The 25,976-nt window shown below is 36.7% G+C and overlaps 1 protein-coding gene across 1 annotated transcript; it reads left to right on the top strand.

Moving 5' to 3' along the window:
• Window positions 1–979: 979 nt before the first annotated feature.
• Window positions 980–25,976, top strand: LOC116247285 (serine/threonine-protein kinase TIO). The gene is made up of 23 exons (XM_031619367.2): window positions 980–1,163; window positions 2,111–2,213; window positions 2,294–2,368; window positions 3,597–3,689; window positions 5,270–5,344; window positions 5,518–5,610; window positions 6,345–6,408; window positions 7,792–7,876; window positions 8,909–8,981; window positions 9,073–9,141; window positions 9,247–9,327; window positions 10,071–10,182; window positions 10,280–10,426; window positions 11,849–11,984; window positions 19,384–19,555; window positions 19,731–19,829; window positions 19,929–20,465; window positions 21,834–22,985; window positions 23,061–23,294; window positions 24,748–24,891; window positions 24,983–25,063; window positions 25,406–25,594; window positions 25,661–25,976. Exons 2-23 carry the CDS (start codon window positions 2,124–2,126, stop codon window positions 25,904–25,906), a joined length of 4,047 nt encoding a protein of 1,348 aa, XP_031475227.1. The 5' UTR covers window positions 980–1,163; window positions 2,111–2,123; the 3' UTR covers window positions 25,907–25,976.

The raw sequence follows: 25,976 nt of genomic DNA, 5'->3' as shown, positions 1-25,976 counted from the left end.
GTAAATTAATGGCATTTTAATTGGCTTGTTAGTGACGATTTCGAGTTTTTAATGAATCAAACCAAGGATTTGGATTGTTGTTGTTCTCTATAGTTAGAAAAAAGAAGATAAGGTGGCGACTAAAATACTATGCTTTTTTAAAATGTGGTCTAAACGGTTAGATAAAGCCATTCAAGCGCTCAAATTAGCACTGCTGAAAACCAAGAGACAATTGATACAAAAAAAACTCTTAACTGAGTTTCAATCCAGCCGTAATCTGAGTTTTCCAACGGTGTTGCGGTCACATGGCAACATAGTAGCTAGAAGATGCTCTTTCTTAGACGGGCAGACTAATTCAAGGGGTTTATTAAAACTAGACAAGAGAAAAAAGGGAAGATAGTAACTTTTAAAGGTTTGTTTGTAAATGAAACAGTACGTAACTGTTCCATTAACATGGTTCAAAGGTTGTGGCAGATTCATAGAGCACCTTAACAAGTATTTTATGAATCTGCCTCAATTTTTGGCATAGATTTATGAAACAATTACAAGCAAACAAACACTAAATTTTATCCTTTAAACACTTGCCTTAGAATCTAATCATGCTGGAGGATATGAACGCTCGCCTTTGTTTTACGTCGTTACATGGATCGTTCCATGCTTGATTCAAGAGATTCATTTTGGATCCAGAGCTGCAATGAGTTCCAAAACCATAATATATAGAGTCCAACACTTTTGCATATGTACTTGTTGTGGGTCGCATGAAGGCTAAAGCATGTGGTCTGGATGGGTTGGGTAGGATATCGGACGGGGTCCGGGACCCGGGTCCAGAATAGCGTGAGGGAAATGAATCTGGGTCGTGGGTCCCATCACCACCAACCCGGAGCCGAAAATTTGAACTGACTGTCGAGTGAGCGCGCCGCGCGCGCGAAAGAACTTTCCCCACACAGTTTAAAAGACCTACAAACCGCGGGTCGATCTCATCTCATTTTCTCAAGCGATGTGGCGACGCTCGGATAGGAGGAGACAACCATCCCGGCGAGGCAGTGCTTCTTCTCCCGTCTCGAATTCTTGAGGGGACGAGCCAACACGCCTTCATAACCGGAGGTTTCATTTTCAGGGCGCGATCGCCGGTGGCTGCTTCGAGTACTGGGAGACGATCGATCGCAAAATTAAGGATAAATTAGGTATTCCTTGTCGTTTATTTGTATTGTAGTAGCAGTATCTCCATCTATCTGTTGAGTTTGGCTGGAATCGTGTCTCGATTTCTCAGCCTCGCGTTCTCTTCTATAGTCGCTTCGTCATCATTTTCGTCGCCTCAGCAGCCACCGATGGCCATCCGCAGAGCCGGTGACAACTCCAATCTCTCTCTTGCTAGCTCTTTCTCTCACTCTCTCTCACATTTATCTACTTCCTCTGGCTGACTCTCTCTCAAGATCCTAATATTTGATGGCATCTCTCTGAAGAACGGCAGGGCTTTGATCGACCACTTCGCCTCCAACATTTCTTCGTTATGTTGTTATCGCCGATTAAAGACGGAATTACAAAGATGATCATCCCACGTTCTCTGCTATCATTGACATAGGAAAAGATAGAGACGTCGGATTCTTGCGGTAGGATTTTCCTTTCGGGCAAAATCCAAAGCACCTGGTGTCCTTTTGTCACACGCTCGGGCGGATTCTTCTCCCCAACCCTGTCCGTCTTCTGTACGTATGCCGATTGCAGTTCTCTATTCTCTATGTTGACACCCACTAGCATCCTTCCCTTTGTGCCTTCTATTCCTTCTCCATGCCAATTCAAAATCCCCACCTGCAGCACAAACCAATTTTTGACCCATTGTCACTCTTTATTCATTCTTCACAGTTTTCCTCTTTAATGTACGCAATCTTGCATGATTGCCAAAGAAAGCATTGCACTACTTTAATTTTTTCATCCCCGTGCTCTCTTCCTGAAGTAAAAAGATCCGTCTGGTAGACTTAAATATGCTAGTCCGCTGTGATTTGGATTTCTATAATAAACGGTTGGATGAGCATAAGTTCTATGCATAACTATTCATTGTTCGAATGTACAGGCTTGTCAAGTATCCTTTTGTGTAATGATTTTTATTTTCCTTTCTGTTACTGGAACCGTTCAGGTTGTTCTTTAGAATGGGCGTGGAAAACTACCATGTTATCGAGCTCGTGGGTGAAGGTTCTTTCGGAAAAGTATACAAAGGCAGGCGTAAATTTACGGGACAGGTACAACTGGACGCACTGTTTGCCTGTTTATTTTGTTTACTTTCAATTTTCTGGTACGTTCATGTCTTATTCTTTCCCAGACTGTTGCCATGAAATTCATCCTCAAACATGGAAAAAGCGAGAAAGATATCTTGAATCTAAGGCAGGAGATTGAGGTACTCTCTCTCTCCCCAGTAACCATCCCCCCTCCCTCCCTCCCCACCCACCCCACCACCACCACCACCACCACCCACACACACGGACTCACACATGATTGATTATGTGCGGTTTTTTCCCCTAAAACTTTGGATTCCTTTAATTTATTTGAAGTGCATAGGTTATTCCAATTATAAACAAAAATCTCATCATCAGTTTTAAGCGCCTTGCTCACAACTTTAAAATTTAGGATGTCTGAAAGCTCCATGATATTCTCGAAAGGACCTTTGTCTGGTAAACCTTTTTTTCGGTTGGTCCAGTTTGGTTTGATTTTGTCTTGGTGAAGATGGCCGAGTCTCCATTGTGAGCTAAAATTTGTCCCAACTTTATATGAGTTGTGCAGTTTTTAGTTTCTCCTATGAATTATCATTGTCATCCTTGTTACTCTGGTAGCATTTTGAAAATTTTCTTCTCTTTTTCTGTTTTTTTTTTCTTCATAAAATTATTGACTGCGTTTATTTTTTTGTGCTTTAATGTTGATGTTGCTTAACAAACTCAAAGGCTTCCGCACTTGGTTACATCTGTTTTGGACTCTTCTAATCTGCATCCTTCATCCATCTCATTCTAGAATGTTGAACTTCTGGAAGTTTGTTATCCTTGGTTTCTCACGAACTTGGTTCACATTTGACTTGCGGTGAGTTGACATTTATAAAATATATTTCACTGAGTAAAAAATGCTAAATATAAATATACAAACATATAAAAAATTACAAAAATATACCAAAAATTGCATAAATTAAGTCTGCGGTGTCCAAGTAGTGTCTGGTACCAGCACCTTTTTTATGTTGCATCAACCCCTATACTTCTGTCTTTTATAAGTGTCATTGTTACATGGAATTGCATGCATGAATTCACACACAAGAGAGGGTCCATCCTTCTAAATTCAGGAAGGCTGTTAGTTTGGCCATCATGGGATTTATTTTGTGGAACTATTTTTGTTTTCTTCCTTTCTTCTAGTGGAAATATTTTTAAATGAGAAAAGAGTACATTATCTACTATGCAATTTTTTCATCTCTTGTTCCTCTGTTACTTAAGAAACTGGCCGACGAGACAAGGCTGCCAGGCCTGCTTGTTATCGACCCATGTTTGTAGTACATGTTCATATTTGTTAATCACCATTCTACTTGTTATATATTGAATTTCATACTTTCCAGGCTTTTCTTAATTATTCTGTTGTTTTATGTACAGATACTAAGGAAATTGAAGCATGAAAACATAATTGAGATGCTTGATGCATTTGAGAGTCCTCAAGAATTTTGTGTTGTTACGGAATTTGCTCAGGTATGTTTAGTGAGACATACTAGATGCTCTAGTGATTTTTCTTTTGTGAAAATGTAGTTGCATTTTACACTGGTCAGTGTGTATGTACATGTACACTTTCATGCAAACACATGTACGCAAAGATATTTCTTACATTCCGTGGACATTTGTCTTTTACACATTTATTTATAGTAGAAGAATAACAATGAATAGAAAAGGTTGTATTCATTGCCTCAATCTTCATCATTGGCTATTTTTCATTTGCTCTTGTCTTACCTAGTTTTTCTCAGTCCTTTTGTTTTCTTCACTTTCCTCTTGGTAGTCAAAAGAGCTAGGCAACATCTAGATAAAAACCCTACGAAAGTCTGAGAAGATATTGTCCTAGAAAGCACGGAGAACAGAAAAGAAGTGGAAAGATGAGAAGGAAAGAAGAGTCAGAATCTTAAAACCTTCCTCACTCAACCACCATCAAAAGAAAATAACAGAAATGGCAGAATTATGTTTTACAAAGGTAAAACTAAAATATAGTACCACTTTTGTTTCTGCCCATGCTGAGCACTTGGAATTTTGCCTGTGTTTGAATTGATGGCTGCACCTGTTTGGTAATGCTGAAGTTCATAGGTGCTTTAACCATAGGATAATACTACCACAAGGTTATGGCTTCAGAACATTTTCTCTTTTAATATCTAAAGAATATGAATAACCCTGAATTGTACAGTGTATTTATTATCTGTGATGTTATGAAAATTTTTAGATGTCACATGGGTGCTTCTAAAGAGCTGCTGCACCCATGTTGACATGAGTTGGGTGCTGGTGCGGTTCTGACACAACACGTCTATTGCAGTCAACCAAATTAGGCCAAAACTGACCATTTTAGATGCACACCTTACCAAACTAGTCCTAGTACAAACGTTTATAATGACCAATAAGACTAGCTATATAATAGATTATGTATGCATGTGTGTGTGTGTGTATATATATATATATATATATATATATATATATATATATATATATATATATATATATATTGTGTGTGTGTGTGTGTATATATATAGCCTTGCCAAGCTTGCGTCTAATTTTTTTTGAAAATTGCCAAATCTGCACCTACATCAGCATCCACACCCTACATCCATGTAACATAGGCTCTACAATGTTGAGGGAAATGCTGGCAGCTGATATAGGCATAAAAGAGGAGGAATCTACAAGGCAAGACAAAAGATGACCAGAATGACAATTGCAATTCTAGAAGATGCTGTTCTTTTAATGAAAAATTAGAACTTCTTAAACTAATATAAAGAAAAAAAGTCATTGATTACATGATGAGGCTGCCGCATAGATTAAATTATATATATATATATATATATATATATATATATATATATATATATATATATATATATATATATATATAAATATATTTATGTATGTATATATGTACAAAACTATGAAACTGTTACTAGCAGATGCCCTGTTTAGCTGGCTCATGTACAAGACTTTATTGATGTAAGCTTATAAAGACACAATTAAATACTTAGAATTCTATGTATTTGACTTCTTGAGTTTGATTCCTTGGTTTTTCTGAACTTATTATTTTTCAGGGTGAGCTGTTTGAGATTCTTGAAGATGATAAATGCCTGCCTGAGAAGCAAGTTCAAGCAATTGCCAAGCAATTGGTAAATTAGTCTATGTTTATTCCATCTAGGTGATTTGGTATGCAACAGTGGTTGGTTATTATAACTTTTGTTGTATGTTATATCATATTTGGATGTACACATGACCATGTTCATTTCTGGATAATGGATTGTCTACAAATGCATTCTGGTAACTCGATGTGTTTGTTTTTCAGGTTAGGGCTTTGCATTATTTGCACTCTAATCGTATAATACATCGAGACATGAAACCTCAGAACATTCTTATCGGAGCTGGTTCTATCATAAAGGTCAGGATTTGCTTCATAAAGAGTTAAAGACTTTAGGGGTGTGCTTGCTTTACTGCTGTTTGGCTGCATATTGTTCTCCTTAGGTGACGGTTTTAGATTTTTAATTACTCATGTATAAATCATTTCTCCTTTTTCCTTTTAAATTTTGAAAATGGTTTTGAAAATTTATTTATTTTATTCATGTGAATTCTCATTTACATTTCTTTATTGGTTAATTTGGCTATGGTTTGTTAGTATTTGTAAGTGGCTTACATGATAGTGGCGACCTGTTCAACTGATAAGTTTTTTTTTGTTTGTGTTCCTTGCTTCTGGTCCCTTTTATGCCAAGCTTTAGTAGAAACATTGACTGGAAATGAAGTTGATAGGTAGTGTGAGTTTTTTAATTGAGGAGAGAGCTGATTGACATATTATTTTGCATGCTAATGTACTTCTTTGATCTGTTTTAAGAACAGAATATCTTGTTATATATTTAACTTTTCAGATTTCAACTGCTAATTTTTATTTCGTTGAAGTGTTTCCAACTATTCCTGTTTGGTTTTGTTACATGATTTTGTGATCCTTTAATGTATTGATATTTCTTGTCTCCTGATAGAAGTCAGCGACATTCACATGCAGATGCAATCTTTCTGCTATATGTACTGTCTTTTAGTTTTGTTATGCTTTTGTGGGGATAAATGATGGATTTGTATCGGTTGGAACTGATTAATTTTATGTCCCTCTGGTTTCTTTGACAGCTTTGTGACTTTGGATTTGCACGGGCAATGTCTTTAAATACAGTTGTTCTCCGTTCAATTAAAGGTGCTTTCGAAGTTCCATTCCCATAAAAAGATTTCATATAATGTAGTGTTAGTTGTTGACTTCATCTGGGGTTGGCCATTTGCATTTAATGACCTTGTCAGATATTTGTTTGATCGCTTAAACCCTTCTCATAGATACGATATTTTCAAAATATTGATGTAATATAATGCAAAAGAGAAAAAAGATAAAAAATGCACCGTTAAAAATATTGTCAGTTTCATTTTTTTTGCAAAAAATGTCTTGATGTTTTCATATGAGTAATTTCAATGAGTTTTTTTAATATTTTACTAATCATTTTAAAATTTTGTTAATTTTTTTTGTAACAAAATTTGTAGAAGAACCCATACTTTAACAAAATTTTTTATTATATTTTTGTACTGTTTAATGATTCAAATTCATTAAATTTTCCCAACATAAAGATACTTATCATGTAACAACCCACTTCTAGGCTCTGGCCCTTTGGTTCGGCGGATCCAACCTGCCTCCCTAGCTGTTTCGGCTTCAACCTGAAAAAGGCCAGGAACCAGGACAACTATCTAATTAATAACCCTCTTTATAATCCCTTGAACATCCCTCACAATCTTCAATACATGACTAAATTTTTGGAGTACAATCCACTCCCCTTTAGGCACATGCATTCGTGCATGTGGGACCCCAGGTTCGAGTATTGAACCGGCTCTGATACCACTATAACAACCTGACCCACTTCTGGCCTGGGCTCCTGGTTCGATGGATCCCAACCTGCCTCCCTAGCAGTTTCGGCTCCAACCTGAAAAAGACAAAGAACTAGGACAACCATCTAATTAATAACCCTCTTTTTAAGCCTTTGAAGATCCCTCACAATCTTCAATACAAGATTAAATTTTTGAGGCGTTACATCTAAGCTACCCAAGAACTATATTTGCGACTTTATTTTTGTTATGAGGATTATTCATAAAGGCATTTTTTAATCATTTGCAATTATTTTGCTTGCACTGCATGCTGAATATCAACAATTAAAGCAACTAGATACCTGAATGGTTCTTTCAAAAAAACATTTTTTTTGTAAAATCCAAAATTAAATGGAAATGTTAAATGTCTAGTAAATTATTGGGATATTATTGTAAATGATTTCGTTTTTCCTTTCTCATTTTAAAAAATTATGTAACACAAAAAGCCATGTCTCACTTGCTATGAATCTTCAAAATGTAGCTTCAAACTTCAAAGTATCTGGTTGTAAGTGCATGCATGTGAAACTGTGAATGTGCACGCGTGCGTCTTGTCTCATAAATAATGAAATTGCTTTACTTGTTTGTCTTGTTCCAATCAACCGATCTAGTTACTTTGTGCACTCATATAAAATGTGTGTGCGCGCGTCCACTGATCTTTTGTTATGCTTTATAGGAACACCATTGTACATGGCTCCAGAACTGGTTCGCGAACAACCCTATAATCATACTGCTGATTTGTGGTCGCTTGGGGTTATCTTGTGAGTAAGAATGTCTTTGCTTATGATTTGCCTGCCTTGTTTACTGCACATTTCACTTGTTTCTTTATATTTAATTTTGGATGCATTTGTGCAAAATGCTTCTATTTGTATTTGATTTTGACCTGCTAATAAGCTCTCATTAAGGTTCTTTGCTTCCTTATTAGTAGCGATAATGATTGCCTTTTTATTGGTTTTTGTTTTTTGGATGACCGACAAGTTTGTCTTTGTAATTAAAGTTCCATATAGATTCTATTTACCTTGGCGGGGGATCGGAGTCACTTTTGTTTCTTTTTCTAGAATTTCTGATGCTTTAAAATGTTAGAATACATAATTTTATTGAATTTTTAATTTTTATGGTAAGTTACTTTTCTAATAATAACCTTGCCTTATTGGCTACAGACAGAGACACTTCTGCGTTGCCCATTCTTCTGAAATGCCATTGGCTTTTATTAGCTTACCTAGATTGCCTCTTTAGGTTAACATCCATTTTACATCCTAACAAAATTGTTAATATCTTGAAAATAACATTTTTTACCTGCAGCAAAAACAACTGAAAGCTGAATACAAGGTAGCCGTTTTGAGAAAAAATCATGCAAATGCATTTTCATCAACTTGCACAAAATTACTTTTTTTAAAACACCTAAGAAATTGACATAGATATCCGAAATATCTTTATGGTAGCTTTGTCATCATTACATGGTTTTATTAGCCTGGGCCAGCTTAAAGCTGTCTAAGAGAAGGATAAATGTGTCTTAACAGTTGCAAATGTAGTAAAGCTAATAAGGACGGGATGCCTTATAATTGTTATCGTTTCTTCTTGTTAGGAAATAGCTAGGTTCACTAGCCTCTTGTTATCCATCTCTCTATCATTGAATAATTTCCCCTTGTACTTGGTGTTCCACCAATATCACGAGCTTGTAATGCCATTATCATCTCTTTCACGTTCTAGCAGGTCAACTACTGTGTCCACACATAAGTTTCCTGTATTAGCTACTAATGGTGTAAATTTTTTCCTTGTATGGAGTAATGCAGGTATGAACTTTATGTTGGACAACCCCCATTTTACACCAACTCAGTTTATGCATTGATTCGCCATATAGTGAAGGTGCTTTCTTTGGCGATCCTTCAGCTGATTTATTTACAATATAGATCATGAATTCAAAAGATTATATTTTTAGTGATTATCCTCTTGACAGGATCCAGTTAAATATCCAGAAGATATGAGTCCAAATTTTAAGAGCTTTCTGAAGGGATTGCTTAACAAGGTTTCTACCTGATACACTGTGCTTGCACTACAAAATTTGTGATTAAGATGGTGTACCTTATTTTTCCTTTTGTATCTTAACGAAGTTATGGTCTTGTGAGTTTAGGATTCTCAAAAGCGGTTGACATGGCCTGCACTTCTTGATCATCCATTTGTCAAGGAAAATACAGAGGAAATTGCAGCTAGGGTGAGAAGTTTATGCCGCTCCTTGCATGTTATTGTGCATCAACTTTTGAGTTTAACATATGCTCTCTCTGTCATATTTTTTGCCCTTATAGTGAACCCTTGTATGGCATTAATTATTCACGTCTTTGGAAAGAGCAGATCAGGGATTCTATTCATGGATGGATTCTCTTTTGCACCTTTTCGATGTTAAACAGGATTCTCATGAATTGACATGTTTAAATGTCAATTAGGTTGTCTCATCTGTGCATAATTTCATCTCCGTTTGTCCTTAGAAGGTGACAGAATGGCGGCTATGTGCCAGTGGTTAATGTGTATTTTGAATTTATAAGCTATAGCACACGAACATTCTATCCATAGATCTTTTCTGGTTCTACACACAGAATGTCTCCTTGGCATCTTAATCAAAATGGCTTCTTTTGATCCATTATCTTGAACCACTGTTACAAACATGGATTCCACTTGAAAAATGAAATCATTTGTCATGATACAAATTGCTACGTAGACATCAATTTTCACAGTTTTTACTTTTTTTGCTTTGCTTTGCTTATAGAGATTGTTGTTTTCTATATTTTTCTTTTAGAATTTAAAGCTTTTCATACTTTTACATTTTGTAAAATAACAAATATCAGAAAATCTGTTCTTTTCCTATGAAGAATTTTATGGTTTTGTTTTTATTTCTACAAAAGATTATATACAGCTCACGATTTTTTGGCTGAGATATAGCTGATATCCATGTTTTTCCAGGAGCTACGTGCTGCAAATGCTGCTGCTAGGGGATGTGATGCAGCTTGGAGAGGTGAAGTAAACTGCATGCTCACTTCAACGCTTACCTGTCCTGTTCCAAGCTCACAGAGTGGTAGCTTTTTCCTTTATTATGGTTCTATTCCTCATAATTTGTGTTGATTGAGCATTTTTTTTTGGATTTCTTATTGCTGAGATGTCTCCTTTTGCAGGCAAAGAGGAACTCAGCATTTCTCCTCGGAGCAGGGATGCTCCTATCTGTCCTGATGATAGGTCGACACAAGACCCTTGCTTGGATATGACAAATTCTTCTCAACATCATGAACCTAATCCTTCTGTCACTATTGCACATGCTTCAGGTTTACAAAATTGCTATAATGTTAAATTATATGCTATTGTCCAACATTAACAATTTGTTGTTGAATATTGAGCTATCATCATCTTTTATTGGTTAGAATGATTTAATGTTAACTGCATGGCCATGATATCTTCAAAATTTACTTTGGTAACTTCTCATGCACCTGGAAATTGTTTTCTTTTACAATTTTTTTTGTCAGTACCAGTTATGCTGATAATTATTTGCTAGTAAGAGCTTAGTCGCATACTGCCAATTTTTGAATGTAAGATACCAGGAAATGATGTGAGACCTCTTCTCTTTGATGTGGACACCAAAAAGGTGCTAATATGATGCTAGCAGATGTTTTTTTTTTGGTTGGCATTATGTATTCACTGTCTTTCAGAAAAAAATATCAATAGTCATGCTTTTGCTGGGTTCTACTGGGACATGCATTAGATGGCTTAGGCTGAATATTCTTCTGTCTGGAATGTGATCAAAATGTCTGGATGTTGAAGATGATTTGGGTTGACAAATGGTTCATTTCTTCTATTCTTCTAGGGATTAAGTTTGTAACACCTTAAATGACACATAAAACCTTGTTTTTATGTTCTTTGCATGACCTGCAACCAATGTTCTAAAAAGCGTATCGTAAGCCGTATCGGTCTGGCTTTAAGATATGTTGTATCGTAAAATATCGTAACCGTATTGTATTTAACAAAAAATTAGAAAAAATATAAGAAATTCTCAAAAAATAATAAAAATCAATAAAAATTACCGTATCGTACTTGTATCGTACGTATCATAATCGTATCATTGCCGTATCGTACGATATAATGCCTGTATCGTAACTGTACGATACATGTGGTGTATCGTATCGCATTTTTGAAACACGACGATACGTATACGTACAACACTGCCTACAATTGAGGTGCCTCAAAACCTTCTTTGCATATGTCTTTTAAAAATTCTGGATGTCACCTTAGTACCAAAATTAGTTTGTTTATGGTGGACGGCCCCTCCTTCAACTCCCTAAAACCATGGATTTAAATGGAAAGTTTTTTTACGCATTTTCTTTTCCTGTCCTTTTCGTGCTGTAACCCATTTTTCAGCAAGGGATAACCATTGTGTTCTTTTAAGTATGTCAAGGTGTCTCATCAAACCTATTATCTGATTCTCAAATGCACTTTTGGACTTTCATGCTATGATTGATGATGAATTTGTTTATATTTTTTTGGTTCATGTCCCAGATTGTTCTCGTGAGTATGCATCTCTTTTTAATCCTTATAGGTCTGTGCATTCGGTTTCCTATACAATGCATTTTAGGATACTTTAGCATCATAATAAAATGACTTTTGTTTACTATTGGAAATTAATCACTAATTGTTTTGCTGATATGAAATATTGTATAATTATGTGCTGGTCTTATTGGCTCAAAATGTTCCAGAAATTAATGTTGTTGATAGGCTGGAGAACAGCTCTCGCACGATGAAAGGTGCCCATGATATTTGTCATGATAATGAGGCACTATCTCTTGTACTGCAACCTTTCAAAGCCTTCAGTTCTGAGGGAATGCAGTTAAGGTGCAAGTTGATCTTTCATTTCTTGTTACTGATGAACTTTTTGAGTATTTGATTCATATATTGTCTGTATCCTTGGTTTTATGTTGCTTCTGCTTGAATTATCCTAAGATACAATGCATGAGTTTTGTTATTGGCTTTTTCAGTTGCAAAAATCATCCTTTCTGTCAATAGTTTGAATTTCATTGTTGTAATTTGCAAAGTACGTATCATATGTTGTTTGGGCCAATAGCTAGCATGTATCATAACATATCGTAATAAATCACAATTTTTTTAATTAACAAAGGATGAAAAAAATCAATTAGGAAAAATCAAGAAAAATATTTTTTTCTATAAAAAACATATCACACATAAATATAGCAGTGGGCATTTATCAATTTACAGTAACATAATGTTATAACACAAGAAAAAATAAGTTTAAAGTCATACATCACAAAATCTATTTGTTCAATACCATTAATAAATGAAAATATGATTTTACATCTTCCATGGTAGAAATCAGAAACTCCCTTTTCTTCAACCATGTGCAAATCTTTCGTCAAATGGATGTTTTCTCCTTGAAAGTGGCAAGATGTCCCCCACAATCAACTCCTAAGAATGTCTAAAAGCTGGATCCGAGAAGTTTTTAAAATCAAAACTTAAAAATTGGAACTTGGCTGCCTCTTTTTGCCGCCGCCTCCATATCGTACGATATATGGTGTATTACATTATATCATAAACCCCATATCATACTAACAGTGTCATATAGGTTTGTTACACCCCTTTGACTAGCACCTGGGTGTAATGTATCACATGTAATAAACGTTATGATAGGTGTCACATGATACAACCTCATGTCATATGATACACACAATACTTACTTTAAATAGCTTATGCTTCAAGGTTGCAAAGCAATATTATGTAATATGTATGCTTTCATGGTAGTACAATCGGGGGAATTCCTGAAGGAACGAAGTATGAACTTAAAGCATAACGATGCTCCATGTCTTGTATGCCCTTAGTGAACTTATTCGCTATTTGATCCACACACTCGTCAACATCTACTGTTTTAATAATTTAGACTGTCCAGTGTGCACCTGCTTTACTCATGCTAAGACATTTTCCTTTTTGTATTTTAGATGCGATAGTATACCATGTTCTGTATGCCACTGGTGTGCCTATCTGCAATTTGATCCTTATAGTGCTGTATGTATCTTATGGTCCTGTCTATATTGCACCTACTTTGCCTATGTTAAGACATGATATTTTCACTATTTCTTTTTGAGGCTATAATTGCGTATCTATCTCCCAGCTTTTTGATTGTGGTTCAGGGTGAGTGGGAAAAGCTTCCACCATCCAAATGAGAACCGACTGATAGAAATCTAGCACCAATATCTGTAACCAGAAAACAACACTCACGCAGGAAGATAGAGATAGAGAGAGAGAGAGAGAGAGAGGGAGAGAGAGAATGAAAACAAGAAGAAACTGAGGAGAAGAAGCCGTAGCCAAAATGGTTTGCACGGCCTCTATTTATAATCCCATTTCCAGAATTCTAAGAGTCTCCAATCGTAGAATCCTAGGAGATTTCACAAGCTCCAAGGACATTAATTACATCATAGAAACCTAAGAGTCTTCACATATTACAAGGATATTAACTACAACATAGAATCCTAGGAGACTTCCCATATAACAAGGATATTAACTACAACATAGAATCCTAGGAGACTCTTCACATGTTACAAGGACATTAAATATTTTAACACATTCTACAAGGAGGTGGAATCCTAAGAGACTCCTCTTCAACGTGCTGGTGAAGGATTTATATTTTAACACCCTCCCTCAAGTTGTGCATGGTTTTGCACCATGTACAACTTGCCTTTTAGAAACCAGAATCGTTCCTTTGTTAATCCTTTTGTAAATAAGTCTGCAACTTGTTCATCTGTACGAACATAAATAGGCTGAATCTCCTTGTCTTCCACCTTTTGTCTAACAAAGTGTTGATCAATCTCAATGTGCTTTGTTCGACCATGTTGTATGGGATTAAAGGCAATGTTAATAGCGCTTTGATTATCGCACATTAACATTGATGTTTTAATCTTTTCTCCAATGTCTTCTAGCAAATGTCTAACCCATGTAACTTCAGCAGTACCTGCAGCCATGCATCTGTATTCAGCTTCAGTGCTGGATCTTGCTACTGCCTTTTGCTTTCGACAACTCCAAGACACAAGATTACGTCCAATGAAAATACAAAAACCAGAAATGGACTTTCTTTGATCGGGATCTCCAACCCAATCTGCATCTGTGAATGTCATAAGTTGATGTCCAGTAGTTATATTTTCACTCTTACCATAAACTAAGCCATCTCCTGCTGTCCCTTTAAGATATCTTAATATTCTTTTGACAACATCCATGTGAGTATCTCTAGGTGCATGCATAAATTGAGATACTTGATTCACAACATATATAATATCTGGTCTAGTAAATGTAAGATATTGAAGTGCCCCAACAATACTTCGATATTGCGTAGGATCTTCATATAACTCCCCATCTTGAGCACTTAGTCTTTGATTTAGAACACTAGGAGTTCCAACAGGCTTACAATCAGACATACCTGACTTTTTCAGCAGATCCAACGTGTATTTCTGTTGTGTCAATGTGAGGCGATTATTGTGCCTATCAATCTCCACTCCAAGAAAGAATCGTAAATCACCAAGCTCTTTCATTTTGAAGTTTTGCATCATCAAAACTTTAGATTCTTTTATATGTTTTTCTGAATTGCCTGTGATAACAATATCATCAACATATATAAGAAGTAAAGTAAATATGTTTTCCTTTCGATAAATGAAAAGAGAGTGATCTAAAGGACATCTCCGAAAACCACATTCTTGAATCTTGCAAGAGAAACTGTCAAACCACGAACGTGAGGCCTGTTTAAGTCCATAAATAGATTTTCTTAGTTTGCAAACCCATGCATGAGAGTCTCCTTTCGTGTATCCTGGAGGTTGTTCCATATATACTTCCTCCCTTAAATCACCATGAAGAAAAGCATTCTTCACGTCCATTTGATGTAGTCTCCATCCATATTCAACTGCCAATGATATAATCACGCGAATTGTTCCCATTTTGATCACAGGGCTGAATGTCTCATCATAATCTTCTCCATATTGTTGTGTAAACCCTTTTGCTACTAACCTTGCTTTGTGTCTTTCTATGCTGCCATCAGGTTTGTATTTAATTTTGTATACCCATTTGGAGCCCACTATGTTCTTTTCGTGTGGCCTCGGAACAATCTCCTATGTTCCACATTCATGCAAGGCATCCATTTCTTCTTTCATAGCCTTTCTCCAATGATGTGATTTTGATGCTTGATCAAATGAAGTAGGTTCTTCCTCCTTGCCAACTTTTGCCATGAATAACTGAAAATCAAGTGATAAAGAATCATAGCTAACCCACCTGTGAATGGGATGACGAATGCGTTGGGATCTTCTAAGGTGGGGCATGTTGTCTTCCTCACTGTGAGCATCTCTGTCCCTTAGTCGTCGACTGTAGATAAGACCCGAATACCGATGTGCATTGTTGTTCTGTTCTTCATTATTGTTTTCGTGATGACTTGATGACTGTGTTGGATCTTCTTGATTTTCACTTTGAGCCATATCCGACGGTTGTATTGCTCTCTCTGAATCTTCACTTTGAGGCACATCATTTTCTATAACAGGATCTGCATTGAATAACTGTGTACTGGTCCAGGGATCATAAGATTCAATGGTCATAGGCATTTCATTTGTATTATCAAAACTATGTTAATCAAAAATGACATTTCTTGAAGTTTTGATACGTTTAGTTGTTGGATCATAGCATCGAAAACCTTTATATTCATCAGCATATCCAACAAATCTACATTGAATAGCTTTGTCTTGAAACTTGTTCCTCAAGGCAGCATCAACGTGAACATAGCATACACAACCAAAAACCTTCAAGTTCTTGTAATCAGGTTGTTTGCCTAAGAGTGTAAAATACGGTGATTTAGACATCAAGAGTGTCATAGGCAAACAATTTATTATGTATACAACAGTATGGAAGGCTTCAGTCCACAAGGAAATGGACACATTAGTATCATGCATCATGCTCATGGCGCTTTCAACTATATGTCGATGTTTCCGCTCAACTACACCATTTTGTTGTGGTGTGTAAGGGCAGGAAATTTGTCTAGTTATCCCTTTTTCACGTAGAAATTCAATAAAATCAAGCGAGGAATATTCTCCCCCTCCATCACATTGAAAATGCACCACATTGGATGAAAATTTAGTTTGAATCATGGCATAGAAGTTTCGAAATATGTGAGGTACTTCTGATTTGTGTTTCATGAAGTAAATCTAGGTGAAACGTGAGTAAGAGTCAATGAATAAGACATAATATCTTGACCCAGACATGGAATCAATAGGGGCTGGCCCCCATACATCAGAAAAAATAGTTTCAAAAGGTTTGGAAGCCCTTTGATTTATATTATGGAAAGGTAAAACATGACTCTTACAAAGTCCACAACTTGAACATTTTTTGACACTTGAAGTAAGAGGTAAACTTGATCTTGGAATGAGACTATCTGTGACAAGTTTTTCAATGAAATGTCGACCACAGTGTCCTAGCCGACTATGCCACAAATCAGACTCCAAAAATTGGTTAGGGCCCCTTACTTTTGATTGAAAATGGCAAGAACTTGGCACTGATGACGCATTATGAGAAAGAGAAAATGTCTTCAATCCTATATCAAAAGTGGATGAATCCTTGGGTAGACATTCCTTGAGGACGTACATATTCCCTTGACGCTCCCCTCTAGCGAACATTTTCTTCGTTTGGAGGTCCTTGACATAGACAGAAGAAGGTGTGAATTCAACAGAAGAGCTTGTATCATCAATGAGTTTAGAAATGGATATGATGTTCTTTTTGATATTGGGAGCAAGAACAACATTAGACAGTGATAGAGACGAGGATGACAATGGAATATGTGCATTTCCAATATGTGTAATAGGATGAGATTTTCCATCACCTGTTATAATGCAACTTCTACCGTAATGAGGGGATAAGTTAGTCAATTTACCTGCATTTCCTGTCACATGGGTAGCTGCACCTGAATCCAAGAACCATTCTCCCTGCTCATTTTGCTTTATAGTCATCTTTGAGAATGCGGTCATCAATAGCTGTTGCATATCTTCAGCGGTGGATTTAGAACTTTGTCCTCCTTGTTTATAATCATGTCTTACCCCTTTGTTTTTATTTTGAGGATTAAACCAACATTGTGCCTTCATGTGTCCTTTCTTGTTGCACTGAAAACAAATTGGTATTTTTCTTGAAGTATCCAAAGGAGACATACCTTGGTTATGTGGTGTTGGTAGAATGCCACGACCACCATGGTTGGAGTTCCCATGGCTCTTACCAAACTTTACATTCATAGCCAACACATTTTGGGAGTTCCCTTGATCAGTCCTTTCAATGACTCTTTTCATATTCATTTCATGTTGGAGAAGTTTACCTTGTAGTTCGTTGAAGGAAGGCAGAACAGGAAGGACCTCAAGAGCTGTAATAAAAGCATGATAATCATGCCCAAGTCCATTCAAGGTTTGCTGCACCTTTTCCTTATCAGAAATGTTATTCCCTGAGGCAGCAAGTTGGTCTGCGACGGCCTTAATACGCCCCAAATAATCCATGATAGACGTTGAACCTTTGCTCAAATTCTGAAATTCTTTCTTTAAGTACATAATTCGAGCTTCTGATATTTGGGAAAAGGTATCAGCAAGGGTTTCCCATAATTCTTCTGCAGTACAATCATCAGAAACTGAAAGTAACACTTGTTGAGATAAAGTGGACAAAATATACGCAACCAGACTTTGATCACGTCTCATCCACATAGCATGTTCAGGATTGTTGTCTTCATGAACAGCAATAACTTCTCCTGCCTCATTTTTTATTTCCTGTAAGATGGATATTGGTGGAGCCTTTGTTGAACCATCGAGATGTCCAAAGAGGCCTTGACTTCTTATGAAAGGCATGATTTGCCTTTTCCAGATCAGATAATTCTCATGGTTGAGTTTTTCGGTAATAAGGTGAGGAAGAAAACTTGAGGACATGCTAGAATGCGAAAGGTTTTCCATGACAGCAGAAAGGAATGGTATATAGGTAGAAGATGAGGGGGAAAGAAGACACGATATAACAAGATGTGTCCTTGGGTAAGCAAGAAGAAAAAGGAACAAGAATTTCGCAAGAGAAAAGTAAATTCAGGATAGAGACAAGATGAGAAAAGAGTTCTAACCAGATCAGACCTGTTTGGGCATTTCGTTTGGTAGAGATAACGTAACCTGGCGCTCTGATACCATGATAGAAATCTAGCACCAATATCTGTAACCAGAAAACAACACTCACGCAGGAAGATAGAGATAGAGAGAGAGAGAGAGAGAGGGAGAGAGAGAATGAAAACAAGAAGAAACTGAGGAGAAGAAGCCGTAGCCAAAATGGTTTGCACGGCCTCTATTTATAATCCCATTTCCAGAATTCTAAGAGTCTCCAATCGTAGAATCCTAGGAGATTTCACAAGCTCCAAGGACATTAATTACATCATAGAAACCTAAGAGACTTCACATATTACAAGGATATTAACTACAACATAGAATCCTAGGAGACTTCCCATATAACAAGGATATTAACTACAACATAGAATCCTAGGAGACTCTTCACATGTTACAAGGACATTAAATATTTTAACACATTCTACAAGGAGGTGGAATCCTAAGAGACTCCTCTTCAACGTGCTGGTGAAGGATTTATATTTTAACACCGACCCCCCTGGACTTCAGGGCTATATTGGTGCCTGTGTTAGAGCCTGCGTTGTAGGTGAGCTAGTGCATCGCCTCCTCCCCGTTGGCACTAGGATTATGGGCACCTATACCACTTGAATCAGTGACTGGTTGCTTACCGGCCACTGGACCAGCTAGTGCATAAAACTTCAATCTTTTAGTGCAACACAGATGCCTTTGGCACTTACAAGCAGTGCTATATAGTTGACATGGGAACATAGCCTGGGTCTTTTCAAGAGCCTTGTTTACAAAGAACTGCCTTCTTGTACAGATTATCCATTTTGACTATTTTGAGCAGATTTTTCTTGGAATTTGAACTCATAAAAATGGATCTTTAGATTGTAATTTGTAACTGATGGAAGAATTTTTTGTTTCGAACAAATTGATTTTAATGTGCTTGCATGCATGCTTGAAAATGATTTTATGTGCATATTAGTAATTTAAGATAAGGTGAAATTTGTGCCTTTTTGGATGATCATACACACTTTTTATTCTCTTATTATTGCAATCAAATGTTTTTTCTGCCAGGATATTGCATGTTCTATCGTATTGATTTTTCTGTTTTCATTTCCTTGCAGTGATCAGCAAATTTCTTGCATAAACCAGTCGTTAAGAATTCTTGCAAATCTAGTAGCTGCAGGGACACTGCATTCCAATGCAATACTGGATTGCATGATACCTACAATAATTACGTTTCTCACTGCCCTGTTTACAAATGAAACATCTGACAGTCACACTCTGTCTTGCAAAGTATGTTAATGAAAGCCTTTCTCAAGCTTACCTTTTTTTTTTCCCCCTTCTGAACATCATGTATTCTCAGATATAGTGATTGTTACAACCAGATACATTCTTTGTCTAAATAGATCTCCTGTGGTATGGGGAAGCAATGGTTTGCTAAATTTTCTAAATATTTCCATTTGTTCAGGTATTATCAGTTCTCAGGAAATTAATGGAAGCTGGTGCATCCAGAATGGGTACTTCCTTGGGGCCCAGTTGGCGCACTCTTTTAGGATACTATGCACAGGTGCCTTCTTCATGTGGATTTTGCACATCAAATCATTGATTTATTCTTTTTAGCAAATTAACTTTGTTCTTTTGTTCTTTCTCATATTTAATTCTGCAGGTTGTAGGGTATGCAAAAGATATTTCTGGAAGACTCTTATATGAATCAACAGTGTGCATTGCGTTAGTGATGTGTCGAGTTCCTCATGGGCTCAAAACATCAAGCTTTGTTGCTGGCCATGATGTTGTTTCTGACAGATTGTTAGTGGAGACACTGATGCAAATACTTGACCAGGCTATAACATCTAATATCGTGGACCTACTTGCTATTTGCTTAACATCTTCAGGGTCCAGTCTTATGTCTGGTTCTGTCAATTTGTTGCCTGCTGCTTGTGAAGCTTGCAAAGCTCTGTGGGCTGTGGTGGATGCAATGGACACTGCATCTATGAAAGGAGCCACTTCTTTGTTCCCATTGTCTGCTTCACGAGGCCCTTTACTTGAAGAAAATGGCCATGGCCAATGTAAGAACCCTGAGATGAAGAGCTCCATTTCTGTTGATATGTTGGCAAAGAAATTTTTGAAATCGAAGGGAATGCAGATAGCCATTTACTATGTGCTGCATCAAGGTCCAGAGTCAGTGCTGCCCTCCTGTATGCAGGTGCTCTCTTCTTACACATTAAAAAATGTTGATTATTTTTCTTGGAAAGGCTTATTTTGGGAATCGGTATTTTCATTTAGCTTTTCTTTTTTATTAAAAGTATTTATTTTCAGCCCTTCAGTTACTTGTTCCATTTTGATGATGCACTTGACCTTTGCAGCCTAAATGAAAAAAAAAGAAAAAGGAACCTCGCAACAGAGTCAATGCATGGAAGAATTATTTCAGAAGTGCATAATGAAAGACATGAAAAAGCCATGAAAAAGCTTAACGCATGTTCATAAAACAAATTATAACATGAACGTAAAAGAAGGTTTTAACATTCAATAAGTCATGCAGATTTGATACCATGAACAATTATAAGAAAAAAAATTGTCACTAAACTAAATGTGCAGCAGAAACTGCAACAGCAAGCAAACCTCATTATGGATATGGAATAAACAAGGGAGAAGCAAGTCCACGAAACACAAACAATGCACAAACCATAAACAAACATTATAAACAACCACTGTTTGTGGGAGAACTCTGTTAAGGCACTCTAAATTTTGGGAAACTGATATATTGTATGTCATTCAAATTGTAAATGAGAAACTGACCACAAACCTAGGTTTGAGAATCCTGTTGAGAACCATGTGGGTCAAGGGCTAACCTTTCCAGGTTCACTTCCTCCACCTTAACCCTTCGCCTTGTCTCAATGCTTGTTATTAATTATGTTCGCAAATTGGGATAAAGGAAAATGAAATGTTTAGTGTTTTTGCTAGTGTTTCATGTATTCATTTCATGTGATCTAATTTCCTTTATATCTGAGGCCCGGGCACACATTGAAAAGAGTCAGCATAACTTATGTGCATTAAATTCAATACCATAACTAGGGGAGTATATTTTTTGCAATGCAGGAAGGTTCTGTAACCACTAACCAGTGACTGAAAGATATGAATGTGGCACTGAAGCTAAATATATTGATTGGAGGAAATTTTTTAGTAACTAAAAGAAACAAGGAAGCTGAAAAGAGAAAAGTGACCTGAAAAGTGCCATGAGATAGTCAAAGAGACCCAGAAGTTGCTGCAAGGCCATTGCCTTGATGAATGTTGTCGATTTCCCCCCAACCATTTTATATGCACATCATGTATAGAATAGTTAGTAAAATTTGCATTATTAGTAATAATAAAACTTTTCAAACAAATTGTACAAGATATCTATGTCTAAGATTCTCTTCTCTATTTCCTGTTTTTCTGTATTCGTTCTTCAAGTCTCTGGTTAGTGTACTTTCATGACTCCAGACAATTTCTTCTGCATAACATCTTGAATGGTTGATCAAAATTCAAATACTTGCAGACATTAACAGTTTAGAATGTTTTTTCACTTTCTCAGCTTTTGATGCGCTGGTGTCTATCTTGTGCAACAATTTGCAATGTGCTTTGTGGTCTTCCAAGCCCCTTACCTGCTGCTAATGCAATTGATGGAGGTGGGGATGGAACAATTCTGGCAGATCTCTTTTGCATCATATCACTATGTTCATCATCTTCACACAAGAACATGACTGGTGATACATATGATTCAAAATCTAACAAAATATCAAACCCTGGAGCTCTTGTTCGGTCTTCTTGCCTGACGGTTGCTACAGTTGCCCAAGGCTTGAAGTTAACTGGTAGAGCTACCTCTTCTTGCATGCTTACTGCATCTCAGAAGAAACAACGTGCTCGTTTGTCAGTTCTTGCTCATCAAGCTGCTTCTGATGATAGATCGACAGCTTCTATTGAGCCTCACTGTTCGGCGGCAATGTTAGCACTTTCATCCATCATATCTCTTGATGATGATATGGGCCATATGAATTCTCATATTGCTGAAATGGCACTTGCTCTAATACCTCCCACGGCCACGCTGCGTGGGCATCTGAGGCTTGCATTTCCTGATGAATCTAGTGTTCCATGTAAAAACAGTGTCATGCTTACTTACTGGCATGGGGTCAGGGATGGTTGTGTTGGTTTGTTGGAGAAACGGCTCAAGTATGGAGGTCCACTGGCCATTGAGCAAGCGTGCTCAAATGGCATTCCAGCACATCTTACTTGCTTATTGGCCAATCCTCAGAAGGAAGATTCTCAGGGAAAGGTGATAGCTAAAGATCTTCCTGGATTGTCACCCATTGGTGTTGTCTGGACTCTTTCTTCCATAGCTCATTGTCTTGCTGGCGGTTCTTTCCATGATATATTGTATAGGAGAGAGCCTCTTAAGCTTCTGTCTGATTTGATGTCTGAGACTCATCTCAATGCTCTAAAATGCTGGACCGGTTATGGTGGTGGAAGTGATGGGATAAAAGATTTAGTCAACTCTATTATTGATGTTCTTGCATTTCCTTTTGTTGCTGTGCAAAGCGTTCCTGGTTCTCCACTTACCTCTGCATCCGTTAGCAGTGGTTATCTCCTTAATTCAGGATCACCTGGTGCAAGAATGTGTGCCGAAAATGCTGACATGGTGAAAATAATTGAAGCTAACATGCCTCAGTATGTTCAAATGCTTCTTGAGGTAGTTGTTTTATATTTTTTATCATTTTCCTGGTTTATTGGTTATATATTTGATTTGTTTCCCCCAAATATGCAGGCCTCCATTCCTAGAAGAGTTCTCAGGTGTCTGGGATATGTAGATGTGAGACAAATGGGAAAAACTGTTGCCTTCATAGCTAAAATGGTAGGCTATCGACCCTTGGTACTTCAGCTTCTCAGAGAGGGCCTGTTGGAAGAACATAAAATGAAAGGGCTTCTTCAAGATTCTAGTCCATTGGAAGTGGTTCTGGATTTGTTAATGATAATTTCTGATCTAGCAAGGATGTCAAAGGTTAGTAAAATTTCATCTTTTCATGGCTTCAGTGCTGCACAAACTTGTTTTTTTTTTTTTCTCTTTTCTTTAGTGTGAGTTTTAATATTTTATCAATTGCTTTGTAGCATGTTGTATTCACATAGGTGCAGGACGTGGGTGCACATTTTTCAGAAATACATAGGTGCAGGTGCATATATATATATATATATATATATATATATAGATATATATATAAAATGAATGAATGGTGACTTTGGCTATCCAGTGTCACCCAGTTCACTTATGAGGCTGCCCACCCATCATGATGGATGGTTTAGGGAAAAACAAGGAGAAAAAAATATGAACTAATATTAGAAAATAAAAATGCCCATCATATTTTTTTCTCAACCATCCATCATGGGGAATCAGGCAACCTATGTCACATAGGTATGGGTGCCAATATGGGTACAAGTGCAGACTATTTTAAAAAAACTTGGGTACAGGAATACAACTATATATATATATATATATATATATATATATAACGTAAGAATTCAAACAAACAAAACAACATATTCAGTTATAGACTATGGAGGAGAAACTATTGAACAATGCATGAAAGTAAAAAACACACTGAGTTAAAAAATAAAAGAACTAATTTTTGGACTGAAATGGACTTGGTCAACGTTGAATGAGTGGTACGTTGATCTTACTCAAAACGTACCCACAAGCATACTTGTATTTGTACTGGTATCATACCCGTATGGCATAGGTACCGCTCCATAAAAGCAGTACCTGTGTGACATAGCGGATGACCTTCATGAATGAGCTGGGGCGATTTTGGATAGCTAGAATCATTATTCAGTTTATATTTATATATATATATCTATATATATATATATATATATATATATATATATATATATATATATATATATATATATATATATCAAGCAAGAAAACTAACAATTGAATGAGTTATGATTCTATCAATGATTTAGCATAAAAGAAAGCAAATTTTTGGTTGCTACATCTGCATTCACCTGTGAGTCATGTCGACTTAGCTATAATGTTTGTTTTGAAGAGTCCATGTGGCTTAGATGTGTACTATGCACCATTGTCAAAGATAACCAACATTTTTCAAAAAAGCCCTTTTATACTTCAAAAATAGGTGAGCGAATAAACCCATCTTTTTGAAAAAGATGCTGAAAATGATGAGAAAGTGAAAAAAAAAACACATTCTTTCATGTTTTTTGGCATTCTTTTTGCATTTTATTACTGCATTTTATTTTCATTTTTTCATGTTTTCCTTTTTAAAAACTTGCTGAGATTTTCAACTTCGCTGTATTATACCCAAGAAAAACCTCGCCGATTAAACCCGTAGATGATATTTGTTACAATGCTACACATAGACATGCTCTCTCTCCAGCTGACTTTTCTAGTAAGTTAAATCCATGAATTTCAAGCTGATAACATCTTCACTCTGTTCCAGGATTTTTATGAAGCCTTAGACAAAGCAAATTTATTGGAGTTCCTGAGAAAGTTTTTAACTCATCAGGATTCCAATATCAGAGCAAAAGCCTGCAGTGCGATTGGGAACATGTGCCGTCACAGCCCCTATTTCTATGATTCTCTAGTAAGTTTTTAGTATATGACAACTTGGTCATAGATACGTAGTGGTGAAGACAAAGTTTAATCCGGTAGTCATTCTTGTTTAATTTGAACAGATCAAGCATGATATAATTGATCCCCTCATCGAGCGGTGTTCAGATCCAGACAAACGGACTAGAAAGTTTGCTTGTTTTGCTGTAAGATCCTAATATGTAAAAGTTATATTTTGACATTTAGTGCATCATTAATTACTTTACCTTCGCATTTCTTGTGTTTCTTGCAACTGTTTGTAAATTTCTTTTTAATGTTGATTTTCTTAATGTTATTTGCTTTCACTTATTTAAGGGGTATCTGCATGACTCTGTTCTGACATGTGTTTTTTCTGGAGCTCGTTGACACCAATACTGTGATTGTTTGTGGTTATACATCTTTTAGTTCTTTCCTTTTTTTTTTTCTTTTTGTTTTAAAATCCTACATTTAAGGCTCGGTTGTTATAGCTTTCATGGTGCACACTCGTCATCTTATTTGGTGTCATCCAGGTTGGCAATGCTGCGTACCACAATGACCTGCTATATGATGAGCTCAGAGTGTCCATTCCCCAGCTGACTAATTTATTGCAAGCTGGCGAAGAAGACAAGACTAGGGCAAATGCTGCAGGTGCTCTCAGTAACCTTGTGCGCAACTCGAACAAGCTATGCGAGGACATCATTTCCAATGGAGCGATGCAGGTGAGCATTTATAGTGGAGGTTGCCTTCCCATTTGTTCTGATTCTGATCCGGTTATTTCTGTGCAGGCTTTGCTGAAGCTTGTTTCAGACTGTTCCTTGGCAGCCATGAGTCCCAGAAGAGGCGATGCTGCAGGCGAATCTCCATTAAAAATTGCATTGTTTGCTCTTGGAAATATGTGCGTCCATGCTCCTTGTAGGCATTTTCTTCTTTCTTCAGAGTATTTCTCGGTGTTTGCCCGTTTGAGACAGTCACCTGATCCAACAATCTCGAAGTATGCATCCCGAATCTTAACTAGATTCCATGATGCCTGATTGGTTTTACCCAAAACATTTGTATGTAGTGTATGTAAGTTGGTATAAATGACCAAAGCGTTTAGACTGA

The sequence above is a fragment of the Nymphaea colorata genome, chromosome 1 (assembly GCF_008831285.2).
Source record: "Nymphaea colorata isolate Beijing-Zhang1983 chromosome 1, ASM883128v2, whole genome shotgun sequence".
Lineage (NCBI taxonomy): Eukaryota > Viridiplantae > Streptophyta > Magnoliopsida > Nymphaeales > Nymphaeaceae > Nymphaea > Nymphaea colorata.
This window is presented reverse-complemented; position numbering and strand designations above follow the sequence as displayed.